This window comes from Pyrgilauda ruficollis, unplaced genomic scaffold, assembly GCF_017590135.1.
Source record: "Pyrgilauda ruficollis isolate IOZ18807 unplaced genomic scaffold, ASM1759013v1 scaffold14, whole genome shotgun sequence".
Lineage (NCBI taxonomy): Eukaryota > Metazoa > Chordata > Aves > Passeriformes > Passeridae > Pyrgilauda > Pyrgilauda ruficollis.
Window position 1 is genome coordinate 3,271,341 of NW_024512543.1, and position 27,523 is coordinate 3,298,863.

General features: G+C 37.0%; 1 protein-coding gene across 4 annotated transcripts in view; it reads left to right on the forward strand.

Annotated features, from left to right (window-relative positions):
* The window catches only part of GPHN (gephyrin), a 271,354-nt gene that overhangs the window by 238,494 nt on the left and 5,337 nt on the right, over positions 1-27,523 (forward strand). For 2 of the 4 annotated variants that reach the window (XM_041459853.1, XM_041459855.1), the window contains 7 exons: positions 702-821; positions 3,242-3,300; positions 3,505-3,658; positions 5,484-5,605; positions 13,310-13,381; positions 22,699-22,786; positions 24,861-24,934. In XM_041459853.1, coding sequence (XP_041315787.1) covers positions 702-821; positions 3,242-3,300; positions 3,505-3,658; positions 5,484-5,605; positions 13,310-13,381; positions 22,699-22,786; positions 24,861-24,934 — 689 coding nt within the window. The remainder of the gene's footprint in view (positions 1-701; positions 822-3,241; positions 3,301-3,504; positions 3,659-5,483; positions 5,606-13,309; positions 13,382-22,698; positions 22,787-24,860; positions 24,935-27,523) is intronic. The other 2 variants (XM_041459854.1, XM_041459856.1) reach the window with 1 other exon arrangement.

The window sequence follows — 27,523 nt, forward strand, 5'->3', positions numbered from 1 at the left end:
GTTATTAAAACTGTATCATTTGGTTTATCATGTTGTTCTGATATTTTTCCGTTCTTTGTACTGCTTCTGCTGAAACTTTTTAATGTCCTGTGACTTTATAGAATTGTAGAATATTATCTATTTTAGGCTATTCTAAATTTACCTTCACAAAGATAGATATTCTCTGTGAACTAGTATTGAGCTGTCTTAGGAAATCTGCCTAAAAATTAAGCAGTTGGTTACATTACTATTATATGTTGGTTTTTCATAAGTAGTGTGCTGGTAAAACAAAACAGAACAAAAATCCAACCAAAGCAATTTCCGCCCTGGGAGGTAGAGTGCTCTGCAAAAATATTTATGTGTTGAGAACTGCTAGATTTTTGTTCATGGATGTTTCCATCTAACAGTTAAAATTTTAAGCCAGTTATTTTTCTATGCCAAATATTTTTCTAAGTATTTGTATATTCCTTCTTCTGAAAGTTGTTCATGTGATAGAAATATAAGGAGAAAAAACTGAAGCCACCTAATATGTGGCCATATAAGTAAAGCCAGGTGTGAATTGGAGTTTATTGTACCTGTTGATATCACTTTCAGTATATCAAGTGTCATGCTGCAAATAAGAATTCTGGTCTTTCAGATAGATTACTTACATCAAGTTCCAGTGGCTTGAAATTTTATTATTTTTCCAAAAAGAGATTAACTTCTTGTTTTTTATTTTTCAGCCAACTCAGACTGTGATGCCTGGTCAGGTAATGCGAGTTACAACTGGTGCTCCAATTCCATGTGGTGCTGATGCAGTGGTGCAGGTGGAAGATACAGAGCTCATCAGGGAATCAGATGATGTGAGTCACAAGTTAAAAAACTCATTTTTCTTTTGTGTGCAGCAGTAAATGGCACATGATCCAATCCTGTAAATATGAAAGACAGTCACACAGAAAAGCTCTTCAGTAATCTCAGAAGTTTGAGGATTTTTGCATCAGTTCCTAGTGGCAATTCTCACATTTTCAGGCTGTGGTAACAGTGCCACAGAGTTTCCTGTTCTGACTGATTTTTCATCAGAATTGTTGAATGCTGACTCTAAAATGCTTGGGAGCATGATTTGAGTGAAAGGCAAGTGTCTCTTAGAAACCCATGCCTACAATCCAATTCAAATGCCTACTGTATTGACGTTTTAAAACACAGGCTAGTGGAAATCTCACCAGATAAGAAGGGGAAAAGTTTTTTTTTTATTACATATTGATCTCAGAATAATACAGTGAATTGCTGCTGATGTAATTAAAGCTGAATATGATTTTCTGTGGGAAAGTGAACTGTTTTAAGTGCCACAAAATCCATGGGATGACTTGGGTTCCTTTAAACTGTGCTATGAAGGCAGTTCTGTATTATCAGTGTTGGTCTTGTTTCAGCCAAGGTGAATTTGGTGGATTTTGGAGAATATTTCTTATACAAATACCTTCCAATGAGTCTGTTTAGAAAAAGAGGTTTTGTTATGAAACAGGGGAAGTAAATATTTTTTTAAACTACAACTAAGATTTTTAAAAGACATTTGTGCTCCTTTAAAATGCGAACATTACTGAATTTAAGACCTCTGAAAACCAAGAAATGGACAAGGTGCATATTCCTCCAGAATGTAGACATAAATCTGTTTTTGAATAGATTTTCCAGCCTAACTTGAAGTCATACTAGCGGACTACCTTACAGATGCTGCAAATACGAACACAGAAAGAGAACACAGGAAAAAAAAAAAAAACACACAGAAAAAATATGAATACTGTAGTACTAATTCTGTATGCGCTGTTGTCTCAACATAGTGAAATGTGCTTTTTATGAAGCAGTGGAGCTCTCTGTAGACAACTTTATTCCAAAGGGTCCATCTTAGACTTCCTTTGTGTTGCTGTGTTTGCTCCTGAATCCCAGCTGTGATTTCAAAGCACTATCATCATGTTTGCTGTCATCTGAGAGAATTCAAGGCAAGAAGATGTGTCTCTTATTGACACAACTTCCCAGTTCAGCTTTGGAATGAACTATGTGTATGGTTCTGTGCTCAGATCAGCCTTTGCTCTGCTGCTGCTGTTCTGACAAGCTGTTCCACTTCACCACAGCTCAGTGTCAGCATTGTGATTGCAGCTGGGGTGTAAGCAGATGAATTCTAGTGTTCAAAACTGATAAAGACTGCAAAAACTGAAACTCACTCTCAGGATCCTTTCTCATGCCTTATTAATCTTACTAAATGCATAGATGTTTACAACTAATGAGCTCAGCAAGCTGTCTAGGCTGTCCTTCTTCCTAGCAGGGAAATTATTGAAATTATCAATCCTGTTTTAGATTACAGATGTATATGTATAGATTATATCTTCCTGCAAATAACACCATTGCCTTCACTGCTTTTTAATCATTCCATTAGCCTTACTGAGCAAGTTTTTTGTGGCCACCTCATCTTGAGAGGACTACCACATTACAAATATAAGCACTACATCATAATGTAAAACCAGAATTTTTTCCAGTCTAAGTTTAGATTTAGTGCTACTGACAGGCTGGCACTATCTCAAAACTGAGTGTATATATCATCAATCCATTTGCAGGGCTTAAAATTAAATATTAATTATAGAGGTCGTGTGCCATTTATTGGCATTGAATGAATCACCAAACTATTGACATTCTGAACAAGGAAATGCATCAGACCCCTCAGGCCACTGTCTCTTGTTCACAGTAAATAAACAAGATGAATGAGCCCCTTTCTGATTCATACAAGGCTCTCAAGTAGGAGTATCCACTACAGGAATCTACATGAGAATCCTGAAACAGCTGCGGCACATAGTTTCTTTCCACCTTTCTGCTAATGTAATGGCCTACTCTCTGCCAGACTAATGGTCTGTTAGAAGTGTTATCTCTGAAATGGTTTGACCAGATCAAGTTGGCTGAGAAGAAGTAGAAAGAATCCACTCAGTATACCAGATCAACGGTGTAACACAGGAAAGCTATATAAACACAGGTATCATTAAAAATATAGGAAGCTAAAGCTAAGTATTCAGTGGTGGTCCTCCCCTAGTGAGCTCATCATAAATAGCATTTCTTAAAATGCTGTTCGTTTTAGCACACATTGTGTTACAACCTTGACAAACAAATCAGGAGAACAATATGATGCTTAAGCCATAATGTCTCAGTGTAATGTCTCAATGTCTGAGTGCTGTGTAGACTTCTGAGAAATGAATTAATCTTTGACTAGTTCAGCTGACCATACGTGATGTCCTTGTGTTTGTAGGGCACTGAAGAACTAGAAGTTCGAATCCTGGTGCAGGCTCGACCAGGCCAAGATATCAGGTCTGTATTTATTAAAATATCTCTGTTAGGAATAGAAGGGCTGATGAATTTCAAATTTTTTAATCGTGAATGGTACTGACATTTTGACAGTCAGAGTAAGGAGCATCCGTGACACTCCAGACCTGGAGCAGGACCAATGAAGGAAAGGTACTTTGAATCTCATCCTCTTTTTCTTTCATGTTATTTTTCTGTCCTTATTTTCAGACCCATAGGACATGACATTAAAAGAGGTGAATGTGTGCTGGCTAAAGGAACCCACATGGGTCCATCTGAGATTGGTCTCTTAGCAACTGTTGGAGTAACTGAAGTAGAAGTTAACAAGTTTCCAGTGGTTGCAGTAATGTCAACAGGGAATGAGGTAAGAAAAGTTTGTTTAGAATTATAGTCTGAAATACTGTATCTTTTTTGAGGCAATGTTTTGGATAGTGACTTCCACCCTACTCCCAAGCAGATTCACTTTTGATGGCAACTCATGCTGACATGAGCTATTTTTGTGAGGCATCAACCCATAATAATCTGCTTGTGTTTTCTCCCTTAGGGGCTTTCTCACAGGTCTCACACTCTCTTTGCCAAAATTTTGGTAATGTATCCAACCATGTGCCGGCTGTTTTCCTCCTGCCAGCAAGGGAGAACCTGTGGGGTAGTTGGTAGTTGTAATTCATGTTGCCAGTCATGGCTGAAGAGTAATTTCTTTTAAGCAACACCCTCTATGTCTATAACACAAATAGCAGACAAGCTGTCTTGGAAAACTGAATAGTTCTACCAAATGCCTTGTTGCAGTATTGTGCCTCAATACTCTTTCTTATAGTAGCCTGTGTTGAAATCCAGACACTATCCTGTTGGTAGAACAGCAGATCAGCTTTATAATTGCTTTAACTACATTGGAAAAATCAGGTTTAAGATTAACTTAATTTACTAACTTTACATATGTTGTGTGTTGACCCAGACCAGCAGCTCTGCCCTCTCACTTCTTCCAGCAGCAGGACAGAGAAAGAATAGGAAGAGCAAAACCTAAAGAACATGTGGGTTGAGATATGTGGGTTAAGACAGCATGAATTTTTGACTGTCCTTTAAGACAAAATTTTTGAAATCCAGACACAAATATTAACTCGGTAGCTGTATTCTCATACAGCTTGAATATGTTCAATTTTGAAAAATTTTCGTGGGTTGAATTTTGTCATCTGGGGTACAGATTGTTGCCAGATTTCACAACATAAACAGAGTGTGGCATGCAGGAACCAAACCACTAACTGAGGAATAAATCCATAGAGCTACAAGGATTACAGGTGGTGATTTTCTGATTAGTAACTTCCATAAGATTGAAGATTCTTGCACATCATTAAAGGGTCCTTTACTGGTGTAGACATTCTCTTTTGTGAAATGTTAAAACATTCTTTAACATCCTGTGACAATCTTCACAGAAACAGAGCTGCAAGCCAAAACATAAAATTTACCCATGCTCCACTTTTCATTATTCTTACCTTACTACCTAATGCTGTGATTTTGACAGATACATTCTTATTAGTACTATTATTATTTACCTCCTGTCAATATTGTATTGTACTTTTGTGTCCTGCATTAGAATTTCTAATATATATAAAACATACATTTATATATGTATGTTTTGAACTTTAGCTTCCAAAATACATAACACATGTGAGGTAATTGCCATGATATACTATCTTAAGAGAAAGTTTTTAATCCAAAACAGTAATTGATGTAAGAACTAAGCATAAGGCTACTGTCCATTAATCTAATACAGACTGTTGTATTTAAAAGACATCTTTTTTGGTGAGCAGACAATTAACTTCAAAATGTTAATGAATGTCTTTTAATCTGGTTAACAAAATCAATGAGGTTCCCTTAAAACCATTTAAAGAGGAACAACGTGAATACTTAAAAGTTTTTGGTTTGATTGCTAATGTCTGAGATTAGAAGCCATGTACTCAAGGAGTAAGAATGTTTTGCAGACATGAACCAGTAGAAACAAACAAAACAACATGGTGGATTAGACTAAACAAGCACATTACATATTTTATTAATTTAAATTCACTAAATCACTTTATGCATATGTTTCATGATATGTGTCTGGAAACGTCCTCTCCAACCTGAAGAAAAAATTCTCACTTGTGTAAAGCACAGTGTTCCAAGGAGACTGACTGAGAGTGTTTCTGGTTTTACAGCTGCTGAATCCTGAGGATGACCTCTTGCCAGGCAAGATTCGGGACAGTAACCGTTCAACTCTCCTAGCTACAATCCAAGAACACGGCTATCCAACAATCAACTTGGGAATTGTGGGTGATAAGTAAGTACCACATGTTAGTAAAGATGTCACTTCATATTCATGTGATGCACTTTATGGCATCCATGGGAAAAAGAAATACCAGAGAAAATGTCACTCATTACAAATGTCACAGTATTGTGACAAGGCACATCTTGGAGAAAGTATTTCACCCTTTTCATTATAGCAAGAAATAAATATTCTAATATTAGGACAAGTCTTTTGAAAAAAAATTATTTCATGGTGTTCAATTTGTTTTGCATTCTGTTTGTTGAAACAGATAATCTGTTTCCTGTTGCAAATTGAATTTATTGCTGCAGTATCCTTCCAAGCACTATACTTAAAACACATAAGGGGAGACAGTTCTACAGCAGCTGCACTTTCTTCTGGTCAAATAAAGGGAGAAGGAAAGTTTCTCTCAGAGTTTATTTTCCATGCCAAAATTGATTTAGAGTATAAAATTTTGTCATATTCTGAGTAACTGTCTTTTGAGGAAGGCCCCCCCTGCTGCATATTGCTCATAATTTCCAGAAATATGTGGAAGAATTTTTTTTTTTTTACTTTATTGGTCTTTACTTTGATTGCCACAGAGTAGCACCCTACAGATCAGCCTTTCTGTTCATCTGACAGTGATTGCTCCTTGTTTCCCAATGGTAGTGAAGTGACATCTCTTGAGAGCTCTGGGATAAATGATTAAGTGTTCAGCTTTCTGTCCTTCCCAAGACTGGGCAGTGACTGCTATCCATGGCTTGAGTTTCTCAGCATAATGTATTTCCTCAATGTATTGAGACCTAGAGGCTTTGAATAGTCTTTCTTGCTTTTCAGTTGGGGTATCAAACCAACTGACAGACTTGGTTTGTCAGGGGGTTATTCAGGTCATCCCAGTGGGTAATTAAAACCATATCCCCAGGTGCCACACCTACAGGTCTTTTAAATACCTCCAGGGATGGAAACTGCATCACTTCCCTGGACAGCCTGTTCCAATGCTTGATGGCCCTTTCAGAGAAGAATTTTTTCATGATATCCAGTCTAAATCTCCCATGCTGCGACTTCAGGCCATTTCCTCTCATCCTATCATAAGTTATGTGAGAGAAGGGACCGATCCCCACCTGTCTATACCCTCCTTTCAGGTGGTTGTGGAGAGTGATAAGGTCTCCCCTGCACCTCTTTTTCTCCAGGCTGAGCAATTCGAGCTCCCTCAGATATTCCTCATCAGACCTGTTCCCCAGATCCTTCAACAGCTTCACTGCTCTTCTTTGAAATGTCTTTCTTGTAGTGAGTGAGATTTAAGGCCCAAGAGAACTTTTTGCTTTTCTATATTTTTTACAAATGTATTTTATGACCTTTTTTTACTTGTCAGATGCTAGCTGAACACCAGGCAGCAAACAAATATATCAGTCTAAGGAAGTGCCTGCAGCTTTGCTTTCAGTTATGTGAGAGGTGGATTCTTTTGAATCTTAGCTATTAAAATGATCTCTGAGTCTTGAGATAGCATTACCTTGGCAAAGGTAGTAACGGTTCTTTTTAAATGTTTGGTTTTCTGCTTTTTTCTGTTTCATGCTAACAAAGCAGCTTCTGCAGAGGTAGTTACTTTAGCTCATAGAATAGAAATAATGAGCCTCCAATCACAGAATGTACTTTGCAGTAAGTTTTGAAAGAATAATTCAGTACTGTTGACTTAGCTAAGAATCTTCTGCACTAGATATCAGGATTTAGACTTAGCAAGTCTTCTGCTATTCTTCCACACTCATATGCCCAATCCATATCTTTACAGCAAAATGCACCAGCAGTACTGTTTCACTCAAAAAGAAAATCTGATTGTGTAAATCAGTTTGATAAGAAGCATGGTGTTATTTCATTACATAATAAAGTTAACAGAGTGTTGCCCATACAAATATTTCAGTACATATTTTTGGACTAACATGACTGATTTGATGGAGTACTGTGGCATTTGAACAAATGCAGGAGACTTACCAGAAAGATGTTTCAAAGGGTACAATTTTGACACTTTAATGTTTGTAGAATAGAGAAACAAACCTTCAGTGTCTGTTTTATGGTTTACTGAGGTTAAACCATAGATTATGTGTGTTTGTGTGTGCTCATATATATGTGTATTTTATGTGTATAATATGTATCCAGACATTGAAAAACAGGAAGATTTTATATGCCTGCAATATCTACTGGTGTAGTAAAAATACTAAAAAAAAAGTGGCAAACATATTTTTCAGAAGGAAAAATTTAAAACATGTACTTTTTTTTTTTTTTTTTGATGTATCATGGTGTATATTTCTTCCTTCCCATTCTTTAGATTTGGGTGATTGTTTTCATATTTCCTTTTTCTACTACAATTTTCATGGGGTAAATTTTGCTTCATTTTCCTGGGAGTGTCACTTCCTGTGCACCATAAGCACTAATGGAGTGTGAGACAGCAGCTAATAGGGAGCACAGTTGAGCATTACAATTGCTGTAATGGGTCACAGTTTCTAACCATGAAAATCCTCTTCAATTATATTTGCAGATCTAATATTCAAGCATAAAAATTTTTTAGAGTAGTATGTGCAAAAACAAACTTAGAGGTTATTCCCATACATAATTTCAGCATACAAATCACTCAGAGGTGTTTAGGTAAAAAAATAGCTTGTCCAGCTGCTTTAAAGCCCAGGATTGTGATACATGTAAACACAGAGAATGTGAAAAGATGAGGAAGCACACTGAATGTTTGGGTTTCTGAAGAGTAGTTAGAAGCATTTGTAAAATGCCTTTGCATATTAATCATACATGAAGTTACATTTTGAACTGACCACTCAAGTCTGACTTAGCCTAAAGCTGTACTTTAATTTGAAACCAATATTATATTTCTTTTGGGAGCATTTTAATGATTTCTGAGATTGTCACTGTCATTTCTATTCTCATAAATTGTATATATCACTCAATATTCAAAATAAAAAACAGCCATTCCAAAACTGATGGATAAAGTTTACACTTGAAATCCTAGAAGAAAGCAATAGGAGAAAGGAACAGACCTGGGAATGTGATACAGCTGAAGTTAGGTCTGGCCAGAAGCCAAAATTTTCTCAATTTGTGTTCTTAGCACGTAAAAGCCAAGCTGTTTGAAAAGCACACATCTCTGAGTAGAAATGGAAGATAAATCCATTTCCAGAGCCACTGCAAACACAAGAAACTAGTGCAAAACTAAGGAAAGGAAGAATCCTTCTGATATTGTTGTTACTGTTTTGTCTTACATTTCTTGTCTGAATCTCAGACACGCTTGCTAAAAACTTAAAAAAACAACTGGCCAGTTAAAGTTGGTATTCCAATGTACTTTTCAATGTTGTCTCTTAATAACTAGACCAAGTTAAAAGAGCTTTAATTTGTTTTGCTTATAGTTTATGAATTTATTTGTTTTTTTGGAAACCAATGATAAAAATAAGTCGCATTTCTGATCTGATCTGTAGAAGTCTAATTGTCAGGATATTTTTGTGTCTGATTATTTCATTTGTGTTGTTCTTTGTATCCCATTGTTTAAAGTGTAAAGTTTAGCCCTAGCAAAATCTGCTGCAGCATGGGCCTCTGTTTTACAAAGTTGTCTTCCATTTTGACAGCTTTTCTTCTATGAAACACTTTCTTATTAAGCTTGCTAAGGAATTTTGATCATGTATGTAATGAATTCAATCTCCTCTGCTTTCACCTTTGTTTACATGAGGGCATTTTCCCCTTCTCCGCATTCTTTTCCCTATTTTCTAATTCTCTTATCATTTTTCTCAGAGGCATGTGTAATATTTAGTTGCTTCCAACAGCATTTTCATTTATGAGTCTGTCATTTCACAGTGGAGAGAGAAAGAATCTCTCTCTTTAGGAGAAAAATTCAGGAAATTCATATTATTTCGTCACTTGCTTGAAAGATTTATCTGAATAGTTATTAAATCAGCAGTTTATGAGAGCTTCTCTACATGGGAAGTGTTTAGTCTCTTATTTGTTTACCTCTCCTTTTTGACATATGGTTGGACATAGAGCTTCTAAATGACAGATAAACCTATTAAAAGTCACCCTTGCTGTTTTACCAGCATTGCTCTGTGATATCCCTAAAACTAAAGCTTTGATAGAGTCTCTTCATATTTAGAATGGATACTGAAATCTTACTGAAGGATTTAGTCAGCTTCAATTTTAAGTTTGTCGTCCCAAAAAAGGATTTAAACCTTTTGTATTTGTGAGGCTTGCATGTAATTACTACTATTATAATATAGGTGGAACATCTGGAGTGGAGGGAGGAGAGTGGAGAAACTGCTCCAACTCCTAAATTTCTCTTACAATACCAGCCTGATATATATCATTATATGAGTTAGGGTATGAGTTGTGGGCAGAATCCAGGCACAGAATCCTAGCCTCTCCCTGCTCCAGCTTAATGCCAGCTTGGGTAAAAGCAAATATACTGTGGACAAAATTAGTAGTATCATTTAACAAATGACTGCAAGAAAATGCTTGTTAGAGAAAAGACTGTACATTAAATGTCACATTATTAGGTTTTGCTAAAGTGACTTCACTTCCAGTTCTACTCAAAAAACGATGGTGTTATAAATTTTGATCATAGCCTAATGAGTGCAGGGACACAGAGTAATGGTTTGAAGGTGATTCAGATGTGGATGTCCTCTCCTTCCTTGTGCCTTGTCAAGAATATTCTCCTTTTCAAGCAGAAATGTTTAGTATCTGTCACAACAACTCTTGATAATCATTAGGGAAATCTTCAAATAAGTTGTCATATTGACAAGTCATCTCATCTAATGCACATCTTCCAAAAACACAAAGGAATGTCTGAGCCAAAACAGAGGTGAAAAAAGAACTTGTGAAATGGGACAGTGCGAGTCTTCTGTACAAGTAGGAAACTACATAGTGTGACAGGTAATAAAATTTCATGCTGTAGAGGTGACAGGTGCAAAGCTAATGCAGAGCAGTGTGTCATTTTCCTGTGTTCAACACAAGCATGGGCTCCTTCCTGGATTAGCATGTTTAGAATCACAGCCCAGTAGTAGCACATGACAGTAAAGAGCAGATAATAAAAAGGACAGAATACTTTGAAAATCCTGTCTTTGAAAAAAGAGGGAATCTATTTGTTGGAGGAAAATAAAAATTACTATTTTTATGGTCTATTTTTGAGGCTTAAGTTAACAATTTTAAAAGTCCTTGGAGAGATAGGTTCTGCTTTCAAGAGAACTTCAGCTTCTAGAGGCCAAAGTATCCTTCACTTAAATGACTTTCAACCTTCTTAATGCCCAGAGCATATATAAGAATCTGAGTTCCAAAGTCACTGAGAAATTTTTGAGGCTTGAAATTTTACTAATATCCTAGAAGAAAGTAATGAAAACTAATAAAGGCAGTAGATAGGGAACAATCAAAGTGGTGAACACTGAAGATGGGTCACTGGGTAAGTGATAGGAATCACTTACAAAACTGGGTTAAGTATATTGTTGATACAGCCAAATATGAATTGATATATAGAGCATTAAAGAATATAAGTAAAATTTACAGGCTGGAGGTTTATATCCTAAGAAGTAAAGATTTAAGAAAATAGTTGAGAATCATCTAAATACAAGCTCTAGTACATATATATATAAAGAGCTAATCCCCTCTAGAATTAGAAGGTTAATTTTGTCCTCACCTTTGTATTCCCAGGACAAGAACCATTAAATTTCTGAAGTGGTTGAAAGATGGACCGTGTACTAAAGTAATACCAGAACTCAGGCTGTTTAGTTCAACAGATGTTCTTACGAGATCACTTGATTATCTTTCAGTAATACTGAGCCACATAGACAACAAACTGAATAAGGTTTTTATTTCAGCAGCAATGCCTATGTATTCAAGTTAGACTGACTCAGAGTGTAAGTAAAGCATAATTTTAACAGTGATAGTAATTAGTTATTAGGAAACTAAATCAAATGCTTTGATATTCATTTGAAAATGAGATTGGATATTTATTTACAATTCAAACAGAAGCAAGTTCAGGGAGGTTCTCACACTATTTTAAATACCGAATCATAAAAAAGAGAGTTATTTCTCCTGGTTGCAAATAATCTCTTAAGTATTATTTCAGAGGATTAAATTAATTTTTATGTTATTCTAATGGACAATACATAGTAGAAGCATAAAATCAGAAGACTAGTACTAGCAGAAATTACACAACAGAGCTTAGCATCATGCTGAAAAATATTTTGGATTTTTGCGACTGCTGTCCATAACATTGGTGGTTAAACCAGAACCTGGGATCATTCATGAAATCCAAAAGTCTTTTGTGTGTCACTTCATAACACAGGGAGCTTGTTTTGAGAAATAGACTTTGACTTCATTACTCTGGCAATGAATAGAAGAGAAAATGAGAGAGTGAAGTCATTTTAGGAAATGGCTTTCTTGGGTAGCCTGTCAGAAAGAAAAGGACATCTAAACTTTTAACCTGAATAATTTGAATATTTTTCCATCACTTCCTGTCAACATTAGTATGCATTCAATCTGACAGACCCTCTTTATGAGCTATGAGGAGAAACATGGTGTGGATTTACAAGGTGATAAAAGAGGATTTTAGATTTCGTGTTGGCAGTGACTTTGGGCATGTGTAACAGTAGTGTAGGGACATTGGCCCAGTCTTCTCACATTCCCCAGTCAGACAGGACAGCAGTGTGCACAGAAGTGATCTTTGAAATGCCAGACTGAAGCTGCCTTGTGCAGGATCAGCTGGCCGTGGACTGCGGAGGGAGGTTGGCTTTGTTGTTAACTGTCCAGCCAGCTGATATGAAGAAATGGCTCAAGAGTCACAGTGAAGACTGATGTCATGGTCCATTTCAGTAATGAATATCTGATTTCAGGGTTTTTTTAAAGGTATATTTATAAATCTTCATGTCTAATAAAGATTTTTTAGCATTTAATTACCCTACATTTAAGGGTATAAAAACATAACTTATATTCATTTCATATTTCTGTTACAAAGGACACTATCTAGAAATAGTTTTTTCACAGAAAAACTGACTTGGAAGAAGTATATGTGAAAGGTAATGCTGCTTTCATAATTGGAAATTCATAACAAATCATTAATTGTTTTAAATAAGGTCCTGACAGGAGTAACTTTCTCAGTTTTGGACATTTTTTCTAATCCTGCCTCTTGCAGCAGGGTATGAAGCTTCTCATGAATGAAGTGGCATCTTTATTGACTATGGAGTTATAAAATTAGGATAATTACAGCTCTTTCCCCCTTGAAGTTAAGAAGGTGACAGTTATTATGCCTTGAGACCTATTTCCTGAATAAGAAGCTAAAAGTGTGAGTAAAAATGTTTCAATGGGGTCCATTTCCAAATATTTTCCCTTCCTCCTTCCAAAACGTCAAGTTGTTTAACACTTCGTTTTGCTTTGTTTTGAAGTCAAGAGTAAAGAAGTTTCTCCATAGACACTGCAAGGAAAGATGAACTGTGCTTTGTTGGCATGCCCAGTTGAGCCTAAATCCTTCCATAACTTTACTCTTCATTCCTTGGGAGAAGCCCATCCAAACTGTAAGAGAAAGATGTTCCCGTGCTCTCCCTTTCTCTCCCATTGTCTGGCCTTGCAAAAAGGAAGCATTTCCCCTGGTGATTTTGAATATCTAGAGCCACCAAGGGGGACACAGCTGGGCACAGAGCTTCCCTTTGACCCCAGGAGACTCTCTCCTTCCCTGGCTCTTTATTATACCCCTTCTGCTTCCTTTACCCTCAGGAAGCCAGATGTTTTTAAAGAAGAAGGGACACAGAGCTTCCAGAACACTGCGGAGACAGGCCTACCAGATTGGTGAGCACTGTTTTTAAACCACTTGGGACCTTGAGGCACGTGCATGCTCACAGGCAGGCTCGGCCAGGTGTCTGTCAGGGCAGAGCTTGGAGCACACATCCAACCAACATTGCCATACAGGAGCAGATGGTGTTTTATTCTGTCCATTAAGTAGCACTGCCTTTTCAGTTCGGTTCTTATGCACCAGTGCACTGTAGACTTAATTACATGGCTCCACAACATTGACAAAATGAAAATGTTTACATTGCTCATCAGTAGCAACAAACATCTTTATCCATCAAGGCTTTTCCCTTTTGAAAACTGAGCAAATTAGGAAAAATCTTGCTTGAAGGTAGTAGTGGAGTCCAGGGAAGTCACTGAAGCTGTGATTATTCAGTCGTAACAGGAGTTGGACTTCAGTGATCCTCGTGGGTCCCTTGCAACTCAGGATGTTCTGTGAGCCTGTGATACTGCGTACTTGGTTTTCCACCACTGTGCTGATCATCTCTAAAGCAGACTAACTGAATCATTCAGGGAATCTCTAAACTATGCACTATGCATTTTTTCCAAAATACGTATGCAATGATATACTACATCTTACTTAGGGAGATGTTATAATAATATAGATTAATTCTCAGAACTTGCCCTCTAACACAGACAGGCCCAAGGAGCAGAAGTGATGACAGAGGGAGAATAAACTACCTGTCATTTTCTCCATTAACAAACAGAAACAATGAGTTTCTGTAGGTTCATTCATATAGGAAATAAAAATAGGTAAAAAATGAATGAAAATCCTATTGAAGATTAATACTTGGAAACTTCACATGTGAGGATCCTCACTGGGGTAAATGGGCCCATTTTTGTAAGAAAAAGTTGGAGGATTGGGTTTTAGCTTAATGTTTGCTTTGCATACTGGAAAACAAATTGCTTTTCTCATGACTGAGTCAATCTGCCATATCCTTAGCTTTCAAAAAACCCGTTCTTGTTTAGCAATTAGTTATTCATGCTGAAGCCAGGTTGTTATAAATCTAAGTTTTTCTCATGTAATGGACTAAACCTTTTGCTATACTACACATCCAAAAAAAATTTATGGGAATCTGCAGTATTTAAAACATTTTAAATTAAAGTGAAGACTGTGATACAGACTATCTGCTTTATCTGAAATTGCTTAAAAGATTAAATTTACCAGCAGGTGATGGACTTGGAATTCCTCATACAAGTCAGTTCACACCTCATTGCTACTGCATAAAACATTAAATGAGCCTTTAGTCTCTTCTAAGCAGTGTGAGGGAAAGCACCAACAAAAACCAGCCTCTAGAATAAGTCTTCCTACGCAAAGCATGAGCAATAAAAAATTCTTCTGCTTCCAGAGCAGGAGAAAAGGCAATGGGCATTTTGTTCTGTTAATAACATCTTTGTGCTTAAAGGAATATGGTCCGGTATTGTAGAGACAAATGAAGTTATTTCTTACACTGTAGTTTACTCTTCATGGGGAATTTGTATTTTTTTTAGTAAACAAAATTCGATGCCATATTTCATTTGATATTTTCTAAAAAATAACTGTTTGTTTTAGGACACAGCTGATGACAGAGAATTTTTAAAGGTCTTTTTATATTGTCTCTAACCTGTGGCTTCCAAATCATTTGTGTTCTGGAGACATTTTCCCAAGTGATTAAGTTATGATTCTATAAAGGGTGGTGCTTCCTAGAGAAAGCCTTCATTTTGAGGCATTGCTTTTGGGGACTGCATTTCTACCTGTCCTAGAGACATCCATACTGTAGATCAATAGCAATTACACCAGTTACAGGGGGAATTAAATAACTTTAAATTCCCTTTAAATTTATTTAAAATTGACTCTTACAGTTGAAGCTAAAGTAAAATGAAAAGGTAAGAAATTCTGTGATTACAATGCCATTTCACTGTGTCAGATTTGGTGATATTATTTGATACATGTAAACAACTGGCACTAATTACATCCATCATATATTTTACTTTCAGTTGTGTCAGTATAAGCCAATTCTCATTTCATGAGTGCTCTCATTGAAATAATTGCAGATCCACAGTTGCCCTTCAGACTCACCAATGCACTGACATCTTTACCAATGCAATGCATTGATTATTATATTGTGTAATGTAATCTTAAGTCACTATTATTTCAACCCAGCTACAACTGTTGGATATTTTCTGCTCCAAAAGTGAAAACTTTTCAGTGAATCCATATTGACTCACTTCCTTTGTAAGAAGGAAGATAAAATAAAAATCTTTACCTGTGTAATCCCATCCAATTTCTTAGAAAAACTAATGGATTTCTGGTAAGTGTAGAGATAAGGTTCATTATCTTCAGCCAGCAAAAATAGCCAGGGATAGTTTTTTAATTAGTGGAAACCAGCAGTTCTCAGGCTGCTTCTGACTCAGAGGACACACACTATACTAGATTTAGACTGAATTAAGTGCTCACGAGTCAGTACAATGGCACAGCACCTGAAGACAGCTGTTATCAAAGCTTTGGCCCTGTTCTTTTAGCATTTATGGAAAAAATCACAATTCACTCTGAAATGCTTGCAGCTGAATGTACACAAGCAGCAAACAAGGATGTGGTGGAGGACTCTTCATGCAGGAATGTGCCTGTAGTACATGAGCACCTGGCTTCTATGCATGAGACTTGTTCCTGTAGCACTCCCATAGTTACCTGTTTTTCTGACCTGTCTGAACTTTTGTCATTCTGGCATATATATGAGTGGGAGTCTTCTGAAGCAGGTCAAGGAAACAGTGGAGGAAAATCTATTAGCATCCTGATATAGAAAGAAACACTGAAGGTATTAGACAGCTCTCATAGTTACTTCAGCAAAAAAGTTGAAGACCTCTAATTTAAGGCCTCTAATCAAAATCCCTACAAGTTCATAAATGTAACATGAAAAAGAATACTCTGCAAAATAACATTTATATTTGTGGCAGCAATTAAAGGAACAGCAAAAATTACCAAAGACATATTCTTTAATATTGCTGTCAAATAGACAAAACTTACATAGTTATGTTGAACAAGCCAAAAGCTGCTGTAATTATTCCAGCTCTCCTCACAAGCTGGCCTATTTTCCTAGGGAAAACATATTGCATCTGTTCAGAGTGATCCAGGGAAATACCACAGAAGGTAAAAGGAAGATACATTATGAGAACATGATGAAATACACTTGAGAATTTTGAAACAAATACAGTTTCAGAAGTATGTCCATATGTTACTACATACACCATCAAAATCAGATTTGCTTCTGCTTTCAAAAACCATACTAGTCAAAACACAGAATTCCTATTACCATCAAATATTCGTTCATTGAATTGCATTCAGTGAAATGTATTCATTGATTTGCATTCAATATTATATTCTACAGAAGGTGGATTTTAGTTGGCTAAAAATAATGCACCATTCTGCATCCTGCAAATTACTGATATGCAAAATACTCCTCTTGGTCATGAGGTGCGAAGTGGGTGACAGACTTATGCCTCACTGCATTCATCTATTCATTTTGAAATCTGTCACCTCAGTTGAATGAGCAGTTAAAGAATGAGAGTTAATCTTAAAGGATCAAATCCATATCCCATCTTTCCTCAAGAAGAAATGTTATTGAGCTTGATAAGATCTGTGAGTACAACAAGTAGTCTGTTGGTTATTTGATGAAAATTCTAATTTGGCAAATTCTTTGCTATTTTGGAGGCAGAACTAGAAGTTTGACTGGGATCTTTGCATGCAAGGGGAATTTCTAGCAGGTCTTTGTACCTCAGTTAAACATGTTCTTCTGGAACATCTCTTTAGCAGGTAAGAGACTTCCTGAGATGCAAAAGTAGTACAAACCACTGCTGCCAGTTTGTGGGAACATATCTGGAATGTGCTAAGCTCAGGGCACCTCCAGTTGAAGTTTACAGTCAACTACTGTAGTTTAGAGAGCAGCTGGACTACTTTGGTCTCTAGTGTGATTGTGTAGGATCACTGCTTAGCACTTCTGTTTTCACTGTGTGTCCAGGAATATGTACCTCCTCAGAATTTTTGAAGAAACATGTCTTTCAGCATATAACTGAAATACTTGAGATACTTTCAAATAAAGTAAAACAGTAGGCAAGAAAGGTTGGCCAGCTCTGCTTTTGAACTCACAATAGACACTTGTGCATGCATCTGGTGCATCATGGTGCATGTGTATCTTTCTGTGTCCAGTATCTCTGTAAAGCACACACGTTCAAGGTGCTGACTGTGGTGGTGCATGCACATTTTGCAAGTACAGGTTACCAGAAGACCTGGGTTTATAAAAACCCAGGCTGCTGCATAGAGGAATACAAGAGCCACGAGTGTTTCTGTTAGTCACCCAACAGTAGCAGCTGGATTTGGCAATGGGCAGCGAGGACTGGAAGTGACTGTCAGGTAATGAGGTTACATTGAATGAACGAGACTCCTGTGGCAAAGAACTCCTGTGGTGGAAGTGATCCTGGAAATTAGTAATGAACTATGGGTTTTGTACTGTGACAATGGCTTGATAAGTCAGTCCTAACTAAAGGTTCTAGCCCCATTTTAACCGGGATCTTTGTTTTGCTGCAGAGTGGTAGGTGATTTTTGGAACATTTGCTGTTATTTGTTTTCTATATCAAATTATAAAACTGAGCAGTTTAATTGCATATATCAAACTGCTGCTGTTGGGGTTGTATCACAGAAAAAGCAGACAGATTGATAATTAATGACAGTGAAGCACAACAATAGGATCAACAAAAGTGAATTAACATGTGTTGATTTCTATGTGAAAGAGAAAATTACACTGTAATTTAGGGTACTTCAAACTGGCACTTAAAACACAGAGAATTCTTTGGTCTTGACTATAATGTAGCTGTTTCTTTTGAGAGTGGAAAGGAGAAAATTTACATGCCTGATGTCTGTTTTAATGAGGCTTGCATCATTTCTTGTTCAAGCTCTTAAGCTTTCTTGTATATCTTTTCCGTTCAAAGACAGCTCACTTGACAGCTCAAGTGTTGAATAAGTTTTCCACAAACTAACTTTGATAACCAGAATTTTTCATGAATCCAGAAGGTGTTCCTGCTGTACTGCCATCCTGCAAGTCCTCTCTTCAAATCAATGAAAGCAAGTGTCAGCTGCAATGTCACACATCTGCTTACTGGATGCTTGCTGCTGCCATTGTACAATAGTTACCCTCCAAACAATTTCCAGATTGTACTGCTCCTTCTGTTCCACAAAACTGAACAAGAAAGATCAGGAAACTGGGATACTACAGTAGATACTCTGTTTATCAGACTGACAAAATTAGCAGAGGATATAAAGATATAGTTAAAAATACATGCACTCTTTATGCAAATTACTATGCAGCTTCAAAAATGTATGTACAATACACATAATATTTATGCAGACACAATCTGCTCCAGATGTTGAGAGAAAGTTTGGATTTGTTCCTTATTTATGTATGTGAATAATTTCATAAACTGTATGCAGTCCTTAAATAACAAATTTTCTTCAAGGTATTAACAAAAGGTGATCAGATGTGATCTGAAACACATCTGAGTATAACTTTTTTAATAAGTTCCAGCATGTTAGAAAAGCACATTCACTTTTTGTGCACAATGTCACTCTGACTTTGACTTTGAAAATCACCAAATGAAACAGAGTAATTTTGCCATCTGGAAATTAGACTTTCCATCAAAATCTACTTTACATTGATTAAGGTATTCAACATTATATTTGAGCACCTGTTACAGTTCTGTCTTTGAAGGGAAAAAAAAATCCAAGAATAGCACTTTGACAAGATATTTTAAAGGATTTATTGTGGTAAATTAGACCATTAATCTAGCTAATCCAGTATCCTGCCCTGCTTCAGAATATAGCTTCTGATTTGTACCTGCTCAGACAGTGGGTGTTATTTCTCAGCTTCATGGCGATTTGTCACCTGCCTTTTAAAACAATCTTGTCGTGCTATGCTCAGATGCCAAAGTCATCTTGTCTATTCTTTCAGAACCTAATAGTTTTCATTATTTATTCCCTTTCCTTTTATTTCCTTTTTCAATCTAAAGGACCAGCTGCTCACTGTTACACAACAAATGAAACAAGAAGTAGTATCTTGTTACCTGATTATATCAACTCAGTGTTAATATGCAATTTGAGTAATAACTCTCCGCATTAAATCCACTAAAGGCGAGGGAAATGTTCACAGTGTTGATTGAAGACTGCCACAGGGGACTCCTGTAAGGAGTGTTTGGTGCTAATTGCAGAGTCATGGAACTACTAGCCTTAAGTACAACAAAAAGTTAAACAGACCTGAGTGACAAAAAGAAGTCTGCCAAAAATGTCCAAAAAAGAGACATTTTCTGCGACAGCAAGGGAGGAAATTCCATCACCTTTTTTCAAAATGAAAACCAAACTAACATAATTAGTAAGTTTATTGCAACAAAATTTCTGTCACATCTTTCCTTTAGAAATAAATTCATTCTGTAACTATGTTAAAGACGACATGCAGTGCTATTGCCTGGACAAGTTTTAGTGGTAGAATTTTTTAATGCCTTGCACTATTCAGATGGTAAAGAAAAGAATTTTAAAATAGTGAAGAAAAGTATATTATACAGATCATTCTACTGGAAATTCTAAAAATGCATCAAGTCCAGTAATATGCAGCTTTTTACATGACAAAATAAAAATACCTGAATGATTAACTAGTCCAGTGGTATGCTGTCCTCATAAGAAAAGACGTGAATTGAGTCCTCACCAGGTTTGAGTTTAGGCTTATTTGGAGGGGGAAGGGGGCTTATTGATTTTTTTCCTTTGTTAAGTGATTTAATATATATACAAATACATATTTTTTTCATATGTAAGTAGCTGCATTTCCATTCTATTTAACTTTAACGACAATTAAATATATACTTGTTTGCTTTTTACTGTTCTTTTCATTATTCTCAAACCACAACCAAAAGCAAGCCCACTTCATTATCCAGAATTAGCATGCCCCCAGACAGGTAGACTTGCTACCTATGAATAACTTTTAAATAATGAAACAAGAGAAAATGAAACAGCCTGGAGCAAGTTCAAGATAAGGTCCTCAGCTCCATCACAACCTAATGAGAAAAACGTACTGAAAGCAGTCTTGGGCTGGTGATAGTGGCATATGTCTGACTGCTGAGCCTCAGGAATGCCAATATCAACCTATGTAATGAATATGTATTCCTTGCTGCATTCCAAGCAGCCTCACTGGCAAGGATTAAGGGACACTTAGATCTTGAGACAGTTTTCCTATTACAAACTCTATAATAATCTTAAATGATATCTTGTTACATACAGATACTACTTAGAGGATCAATATGAGACAATTGGTTTTGAAGAAGTAGCCAACAGCAGACTTGCTTCTTTCTACTTTCCTTCAGTGACTGGTGAAGACTTGTGCTGGGTTTTGGAGAAAATGATCCCGAGATTTCAGAAGGGGCAGCTGATAAAATGCCTCAGTTTCCTAAAGAACAAAGGAGATGTTTTCGCTTGAGCCCATTTATTTTCCCCCAAAGAAAACAGTTTAGGTGTTCTTTGTAGGCCATTAAGAATATCCAAGATACGCAGTACCCTAAACCATAGTCATGATGGCATGCCACAACACTGCAGCCACTGTTTCCTTTAAAAAAGGAGTAGTGTATAATTCTATCCTATTGACTGCAGTCTACAGCAATCTGCCCTTCTTTCTGCTGTATCTTGTTGCCTGCCTCTTGCAAAGCAATCTGACCCGAGAGGGGTGTAACCCAACATAGGTAATAAAGTTGTGCAGGATGACTGCCCTGTGATGCCTGAGAACATGGTGCTTCAGTCACTGGACATTGTGGAGAAAGAGTCATGAGTCTTTCTGCCTGTGAGGCATAACCAGGGTAGAGGACACCGGAGGGCTTTCTGGTGAGATGAGGCGTGTGCAAGGTTGCATGCACTGAGCTATTTACTCAGTGAGGGAGTGCGCTCATTCTTGCACCACATAAATTGTAGTGCACACTGCAGCACGTCATGCTAACTGCTGCTTATATTTCACTGGACCATGGGCAAAGAAAGGATGCTCAGAGGAAAGGATTTTTCTTTCTGAGACATTTGGAAACACAGAGTTTCTGCTAGTCTCTGAAAGGTCAACTAGAACTTGCATAATATTCCTAATTTTTATGTTTTCAGCTCAAACGCCAAAATTACTGCTGTAGTTCTACTTTTGGATGAAATACAGCCCAAGCTCTCAAAGGATAGCCCTCATGTCATTTTCAGCCTGCATTCACCACCCACAATGGCATTTTGTAGCTGTAGCATGGTATTTACCTGAGGTGCTGTATTCCAGGTGAAGGCCTTCATACAGTCACTAGTATAATTGCCCATTCTTTCAATGGCATTGTAAGCAGGAACAGCCATGAAAAGCTTTCAGGATCACTGAACTGAAAACATACTGTTGAAGAAGCAATACATACAGTCATAGCAACCAGTCAGCTTCTGGTCAGTTCACAAATGTTAAATGCAAAGCATGAATTTAATATATTGGAAATTGGTTTTGATTCCTTTGGACCTGTGTGAGTTGTATTACTGAGTTTCTCCACTGCATGCCTTGAAGCTCTGTATTAGCATCAGTTACTGCTCTTAAATATCTAATTCTCATATCAAAGTTTCCAGTTTAGATCTAAAATGGAAAGAAAAGAAGACACCAATTTCCTTCACAGTTATACTCTGTATGGAAGAATATCATAGCTCCCATTACACTGTTTCTCATGAAGGTGAATAGACCTTTTAACAGCATGGATTGTGTTTTTGCAAGCTGAAATGGATATTTATCGGTGGCTTTGCTGCAGAGCCCCCTAACAGAGAAGAGAAACAAAGGATTTACTCCCTCTCTTCTCTGATCAAAGTTTGAAGTGGAACCTCATCCCCATTTTTGCAGACACCAGATAAGGTAGACAGGTAGTACTGCAGCCTTCTTGGTGGTCAGTAATGTTCATGTGTCAGGTGCCTTTATATATCCCTGTCAGTTCATCTAAGTCACAATTTGTATTACTACCTATTGTGCCAGTTGCATACTCTTAGACACTTGTAATAGCATTCTTCAGTCCCAGTCTAAAGTATCCCACTGTTCCTGTTGCAAACTTTAGACAGAAAGGTGCCAAACAGTGTGGTGTTCCCTTAATGAGATTGCAGTTCTTGACTAGAATTGAACAGTGTGGAATCTTAAGAAGGAAAAGAGCTTGTATTATTCTCTTAAAACAAGTGTGTTTATGCACCTGTATGTGTGCACACAGACTTATATTACAAGTCATAATAATTCCATGCCACTAATCTGCTTGCCTGTTTTTTCCTGTAGCCCAGATGATTTACTGAATGCACTGAATGAGGGTATCAGCCGTGCTGATGTGATCATTACATCAGGAGGTGTATCTATGGGGGAAAAGGTATGCAAAATTTAAGTTTGACTTCCTACAATATACGTAAGAATTTCAAACCTGAGTCTGCCATCCAAGCTACTACCTTTGTATTAATGTTTATTGAAAATGGACCTTACTTTTATTGGAACACTTACAAGTAAATCACTGAAGAAAATAGTCTTCAAAGCTCATTCCATTTGTTCTTGTTTCTGTACTATAGTTGACATAGTACAACAGAGAAGCTTTTAATTCTTGATGTGAGGGATTTACAAATGTGTTTTTATTTAAGGAATGATTTATGTAGATGAGGAAGGTGCTGGGTTAATAGCACATGAAGACAGTAGAGTTTATTTTTAGAGCAGGTAAAATGTAGATAGCATTGAGGTACTTTGAAAGTACTTTGAAAAGCAACCTAAGTATATAAATAGCATTTTTTTACTCGGCACATCTGTTTCCTGAATGTGCCAAAGCTCTATGTGTTACAAAAATAGTTTTATCACATTTTGCACCTACATTTGATAGTCCTACAGACAGTACTTATGAGACCCAGTGAGCTGATATATTTGCCTTTTGAATCATTAACAGAATTGTTGATTGAGTTCCTGTTGATTATCCCTGTGCCAAAATCATCAAAGAAAATAGGGATACACAGATGCTGGTGGGGCATAGATGAACCTGCAGGACATTTATTAATCATGACTTATGCGAAGGAAAACTCAAATTACTTTTTGATCCCAGGCTGAATCTGTGAGTTTGGCAGGTAAAATAAACATCTTTTATAACTAACAGATACTAAAGACTGTCATTAGGAGGTGGGAAACATGAGTGCTGGTTCTGTTTACTTTTCTGAGTAGAAATCATATCACTGGATACATCATGAAAATGGATAATTAATTAAACCAGTGCAAATAACTTTCAGTTATTCCCATTGTCTCCAGTATGCCTAGAAAAATAATCAAGGACAAGTACTGGTCTTTAAATTGGGAATGTGGCAACATAGTGCAGGCACAGTAACACTAAGAATTGGCTGAGCTGCTGAGTGGTTTTACAGACATTCAGACTTTCGGCTCATTTCTCCCCAGTCTGAACTTGGGGCAACAGCCTAAAGTCAGTAGGCTCTACATTCCACTGATGGTCTGCCCTCCGATACTAAGCTTTCTACAGTTTTAATGAAATAGTTGTGAACGTCCAAATAGTAAATAGAAAGTAAAAGCAGGGTTAATGCAATTAATAATGGAGAGTTAACACCTGGCTGAAATGAGTTGCTGCTTTCCAAATACTTGAACATACACATGCACAAAAAAAGGGCTCACTGCCAGGGATTTTCTGATTTACTTGTGATTTACTAGTTTCTGATTGCTGATTACTAGTGAAACCCATCTGTCTTCACAAATGACTGCTATGGCCTGCCTCTTTAGCGTCACTAAACACAACAGATAGGGTACTACATCTTTAGGCACAACAATTATCAATAAAGATTAAACCAGTAATTCCATTTGTTTTAATAACTGGATCAATCGTGTTTATGCAAAATCATTTAGCTTGAACTCATTCACAAGCCACCCAGTTTTTTCTTTCTAAGGAATGTTAAACCCAAGCACTGTGAATTAGACCATTAGACCCAAGAAATTACAATAATTACAGTATCCTGGAAAACTATGATTTCTACAGTACAGTATTGATTTCAAAAGTAGTAGGCGATCTCTAAATCTACAACTGATAGCTTCTATGGCAAAATTTAAATAACTGGATAATTTAAAGTCTTAGCTTTGAATCGTAAAGGTTTCTTTCCATCTTTGTCATAGAGAATGTTTTAGTAGTAGGTATTTGTGGAGTGCTCTAAGATTCTGATGCTGCAGATGAATTTTAAGGAAATATATGTCCTCATGGAGTCAGGTTTGGCACCTAAATGAGTCTGTTCTTTACTTTTTCTTTTTCAAAACACTTTCTTTCAAATGATGAAAATTCCCTACTGGGCTGTAGCACTTTCAGGATATGCAAATTTTCATCTTCACTTGATATTAATTAATTGCTTTGAATGCTTAGATGATGTAAAGCCACTTTGATGTTACTTAATTTTATTCTTTTTTTAATTAAACAGGACTATCTTAAACAGGTGCTGGATATTGATCTTCATGCACAGATTCACTTTGGCAGAGTTTTTATGAAACCTGGGTAAGAAATCTTTCTGCTTAGGCAGCCTAGATGGAGGCTACATTGGGCCAAATATCCTAGTGAAGTGCTTCAGTAGATTTCACTTTTCCAAATATACTATAAACCACAAGACAGATATATGTGGGAAAAGCAGCAAAATCAGTGCTCTTCAGATTAGTCATCATCTTTATGGGTGAAATTAACTGGAACAGAGAGATTATTTTTTATCAGTAAGAGATATTTCTCTGATAACTGTTGCAAATCAAGTTTGGGGACTGGTGGGAAACCAGCATGATATAAACATTGCCACAGCCTTCAGTGCAATCACAGAGCTCACACTGACATTACCATGAAATAACCAGGAAATATAAGGACATTAAATGGACAGTTTGCTTAAAGAGTATCTCATTTCACTTCAAAATTTGCATAAATTATATTCCTACAAGCAGTTCCTTGAGAGGTGGAATGATAGCTAATTTACAAAGCTTTGTCTAATTGGCATATTGAGCATAGTAATTTTTAAGTTAGCTGAGTCCTTTATATGTTTAGTTTGCCTCAGAAAACTGTTTCAGCATTGCTTTTCTATGCTGTAGCACTGCTCATCAGTGAGTCTGAAAGCGTGCTCTGCAGAGGGAATGAAAATCACACATATTGAAAACAGAGAGTTCCCTTTTCTCCACAGTGCAAGAGCAGAAAGATGTCTGCACCTCTGCCTCACTCCCTAGGGAAGGCAGTTTGTTTGCAAGCTGGGTCAGAATGGTCCAGCTGCACAAGATCGAGCACAGCTTTGCAGAATGATTCCCTCTAGCCCAGAACTGTTGTCACGGAGCAGAGCTGCAAGTGGGTGTTTGCTGTGAAAACAGACAAATACTTTCACTGTCTCTGCATACAGTCTGATAAAGATCTGCCTGTGGGCTTGGTGCTTGTGCTGCTCCTACCACCACCTCCTTTCCACATAAGGAATGAGTGAGGCTAAAATCTTGTTTCTTCCCATGGTGGATGTAGCCCAGGCATGGAAACTGCTCACTGCTTCTGTCATACTGCTACAACTGATGTAGGGAAGTCCCAGAAGCAGAATCTGCACTCCATCTCTGCTGCTGACTAAAATGGATAAACTTGATTTACAGAATTCAGAGTATTAAATTCTGGTTCTGGCTTACTTGTAAGCAAACATAATTTTTTTCTCCTGGTGAGTCCTCTGTAGACCTGCAGCAAGGAACTTTTAATAACTAGCTGGGAAAATGGGTTTTTTCCCTTAAATGTCCCTTTTCAATTTATGTCACAAGAAAAGTATTTCTTATTGCTACCAAAACATTTGCTCATCAGTTCTTACTGAGAATGTAAGCACTCTCTTTTTCATTAGCTGTAGTGCAATAGGAAATATTGTATCTTGGGTTTTATTAACTGCATCTTAAAAGATTGTAGGTTGTGGTTACTGTATTGGGAAAAAATCCCTTGAGTAAATTCCAAGAGTGAAGTCAGAATTTGTTGTATGCCTGTATTTGATGTGCTTCATGAGTGCAGGGTGGTCCTTGGGATTTACCATCGCACCACTTGGTCTGAAAGTTGCTGAGCTCCTGTAAGGTTATCTTGTCTAGCTGCATTGACAGAAGGAAGTACTGGAAGATTCTATCAATGATGGTGCTGAAGTGTCATACAAGAATTCAGAGTTTCCAGTAGATATGAATTAGCAATTCAATTTTTTGTCCATTGGTTTGTGCACTGGTTATAACAGTTGGAGGTCTGGCATGTAGTTCCCATCATGTTAGAGGCATTTTAAAGCAGGAATGTCAGACACTAACTTGCCCTGGTAAACTAGGATATTGATGGCTCTTAACAGATACAAAACTAGGTGATAATGATCAAAGTGCAGCAGAACTTCAAAGTTGTAAACTGTCACCTGCTGACCAGGTGGTAGTGGTCAGCTCAAGATAAAGCCAAGGGAACCAGCCTAATTACTGCTCCTATGGTATAATTTCTAATGTTTGAAAGGATTATACTAACATAAAATTCTTTTTTCATGGATAAGTCCCTTCTCTTTGCCAGCCACATTCTTGAGCTGTCACATTACTGTCCTGTTTTTGTAAAGGTAATAGCCCTCACAGCAAGTCACCAAAATCACTGAGCAGCTCTGTAAGGCAGAGAGAGCTCTTCATTGATAGACCTGGGTGTCACCTGGCTGCAGCTCTGCCTGTGGTATCTGAATTTGTTCATCTGCAGACTAGCTGCTCAGAAATATTGCTTCCTTGTAGTACTGTTGTAGAGACCTGGAGTAAGAGAATTAGAGTCACCAGTGTTATAAAAAATTAGAAACCCTTATATGAAAAACAAACACAGCTCTGTAATTGCATAATTCCAGTATTACTTCATTGTTAATTGGCTTCTAGCATGAAGACAAGATTTTGGTTTTTGATTACTAGTTCATTTCCTTTTAGATATTTCCTCTCCAAATTAAAACTTCAGAGTTGAATATCAAGAAAAGTTATTCTGTCACCATGAAGAGAGGATTATACCTCCAGTATGGAATAACCAGCAGGCTCTGATGAACTGCTGAGAGAGAGATGTCCTGTTCTGCTTCATTTTCTTTTGCAAATGTTTTAAATAATACAA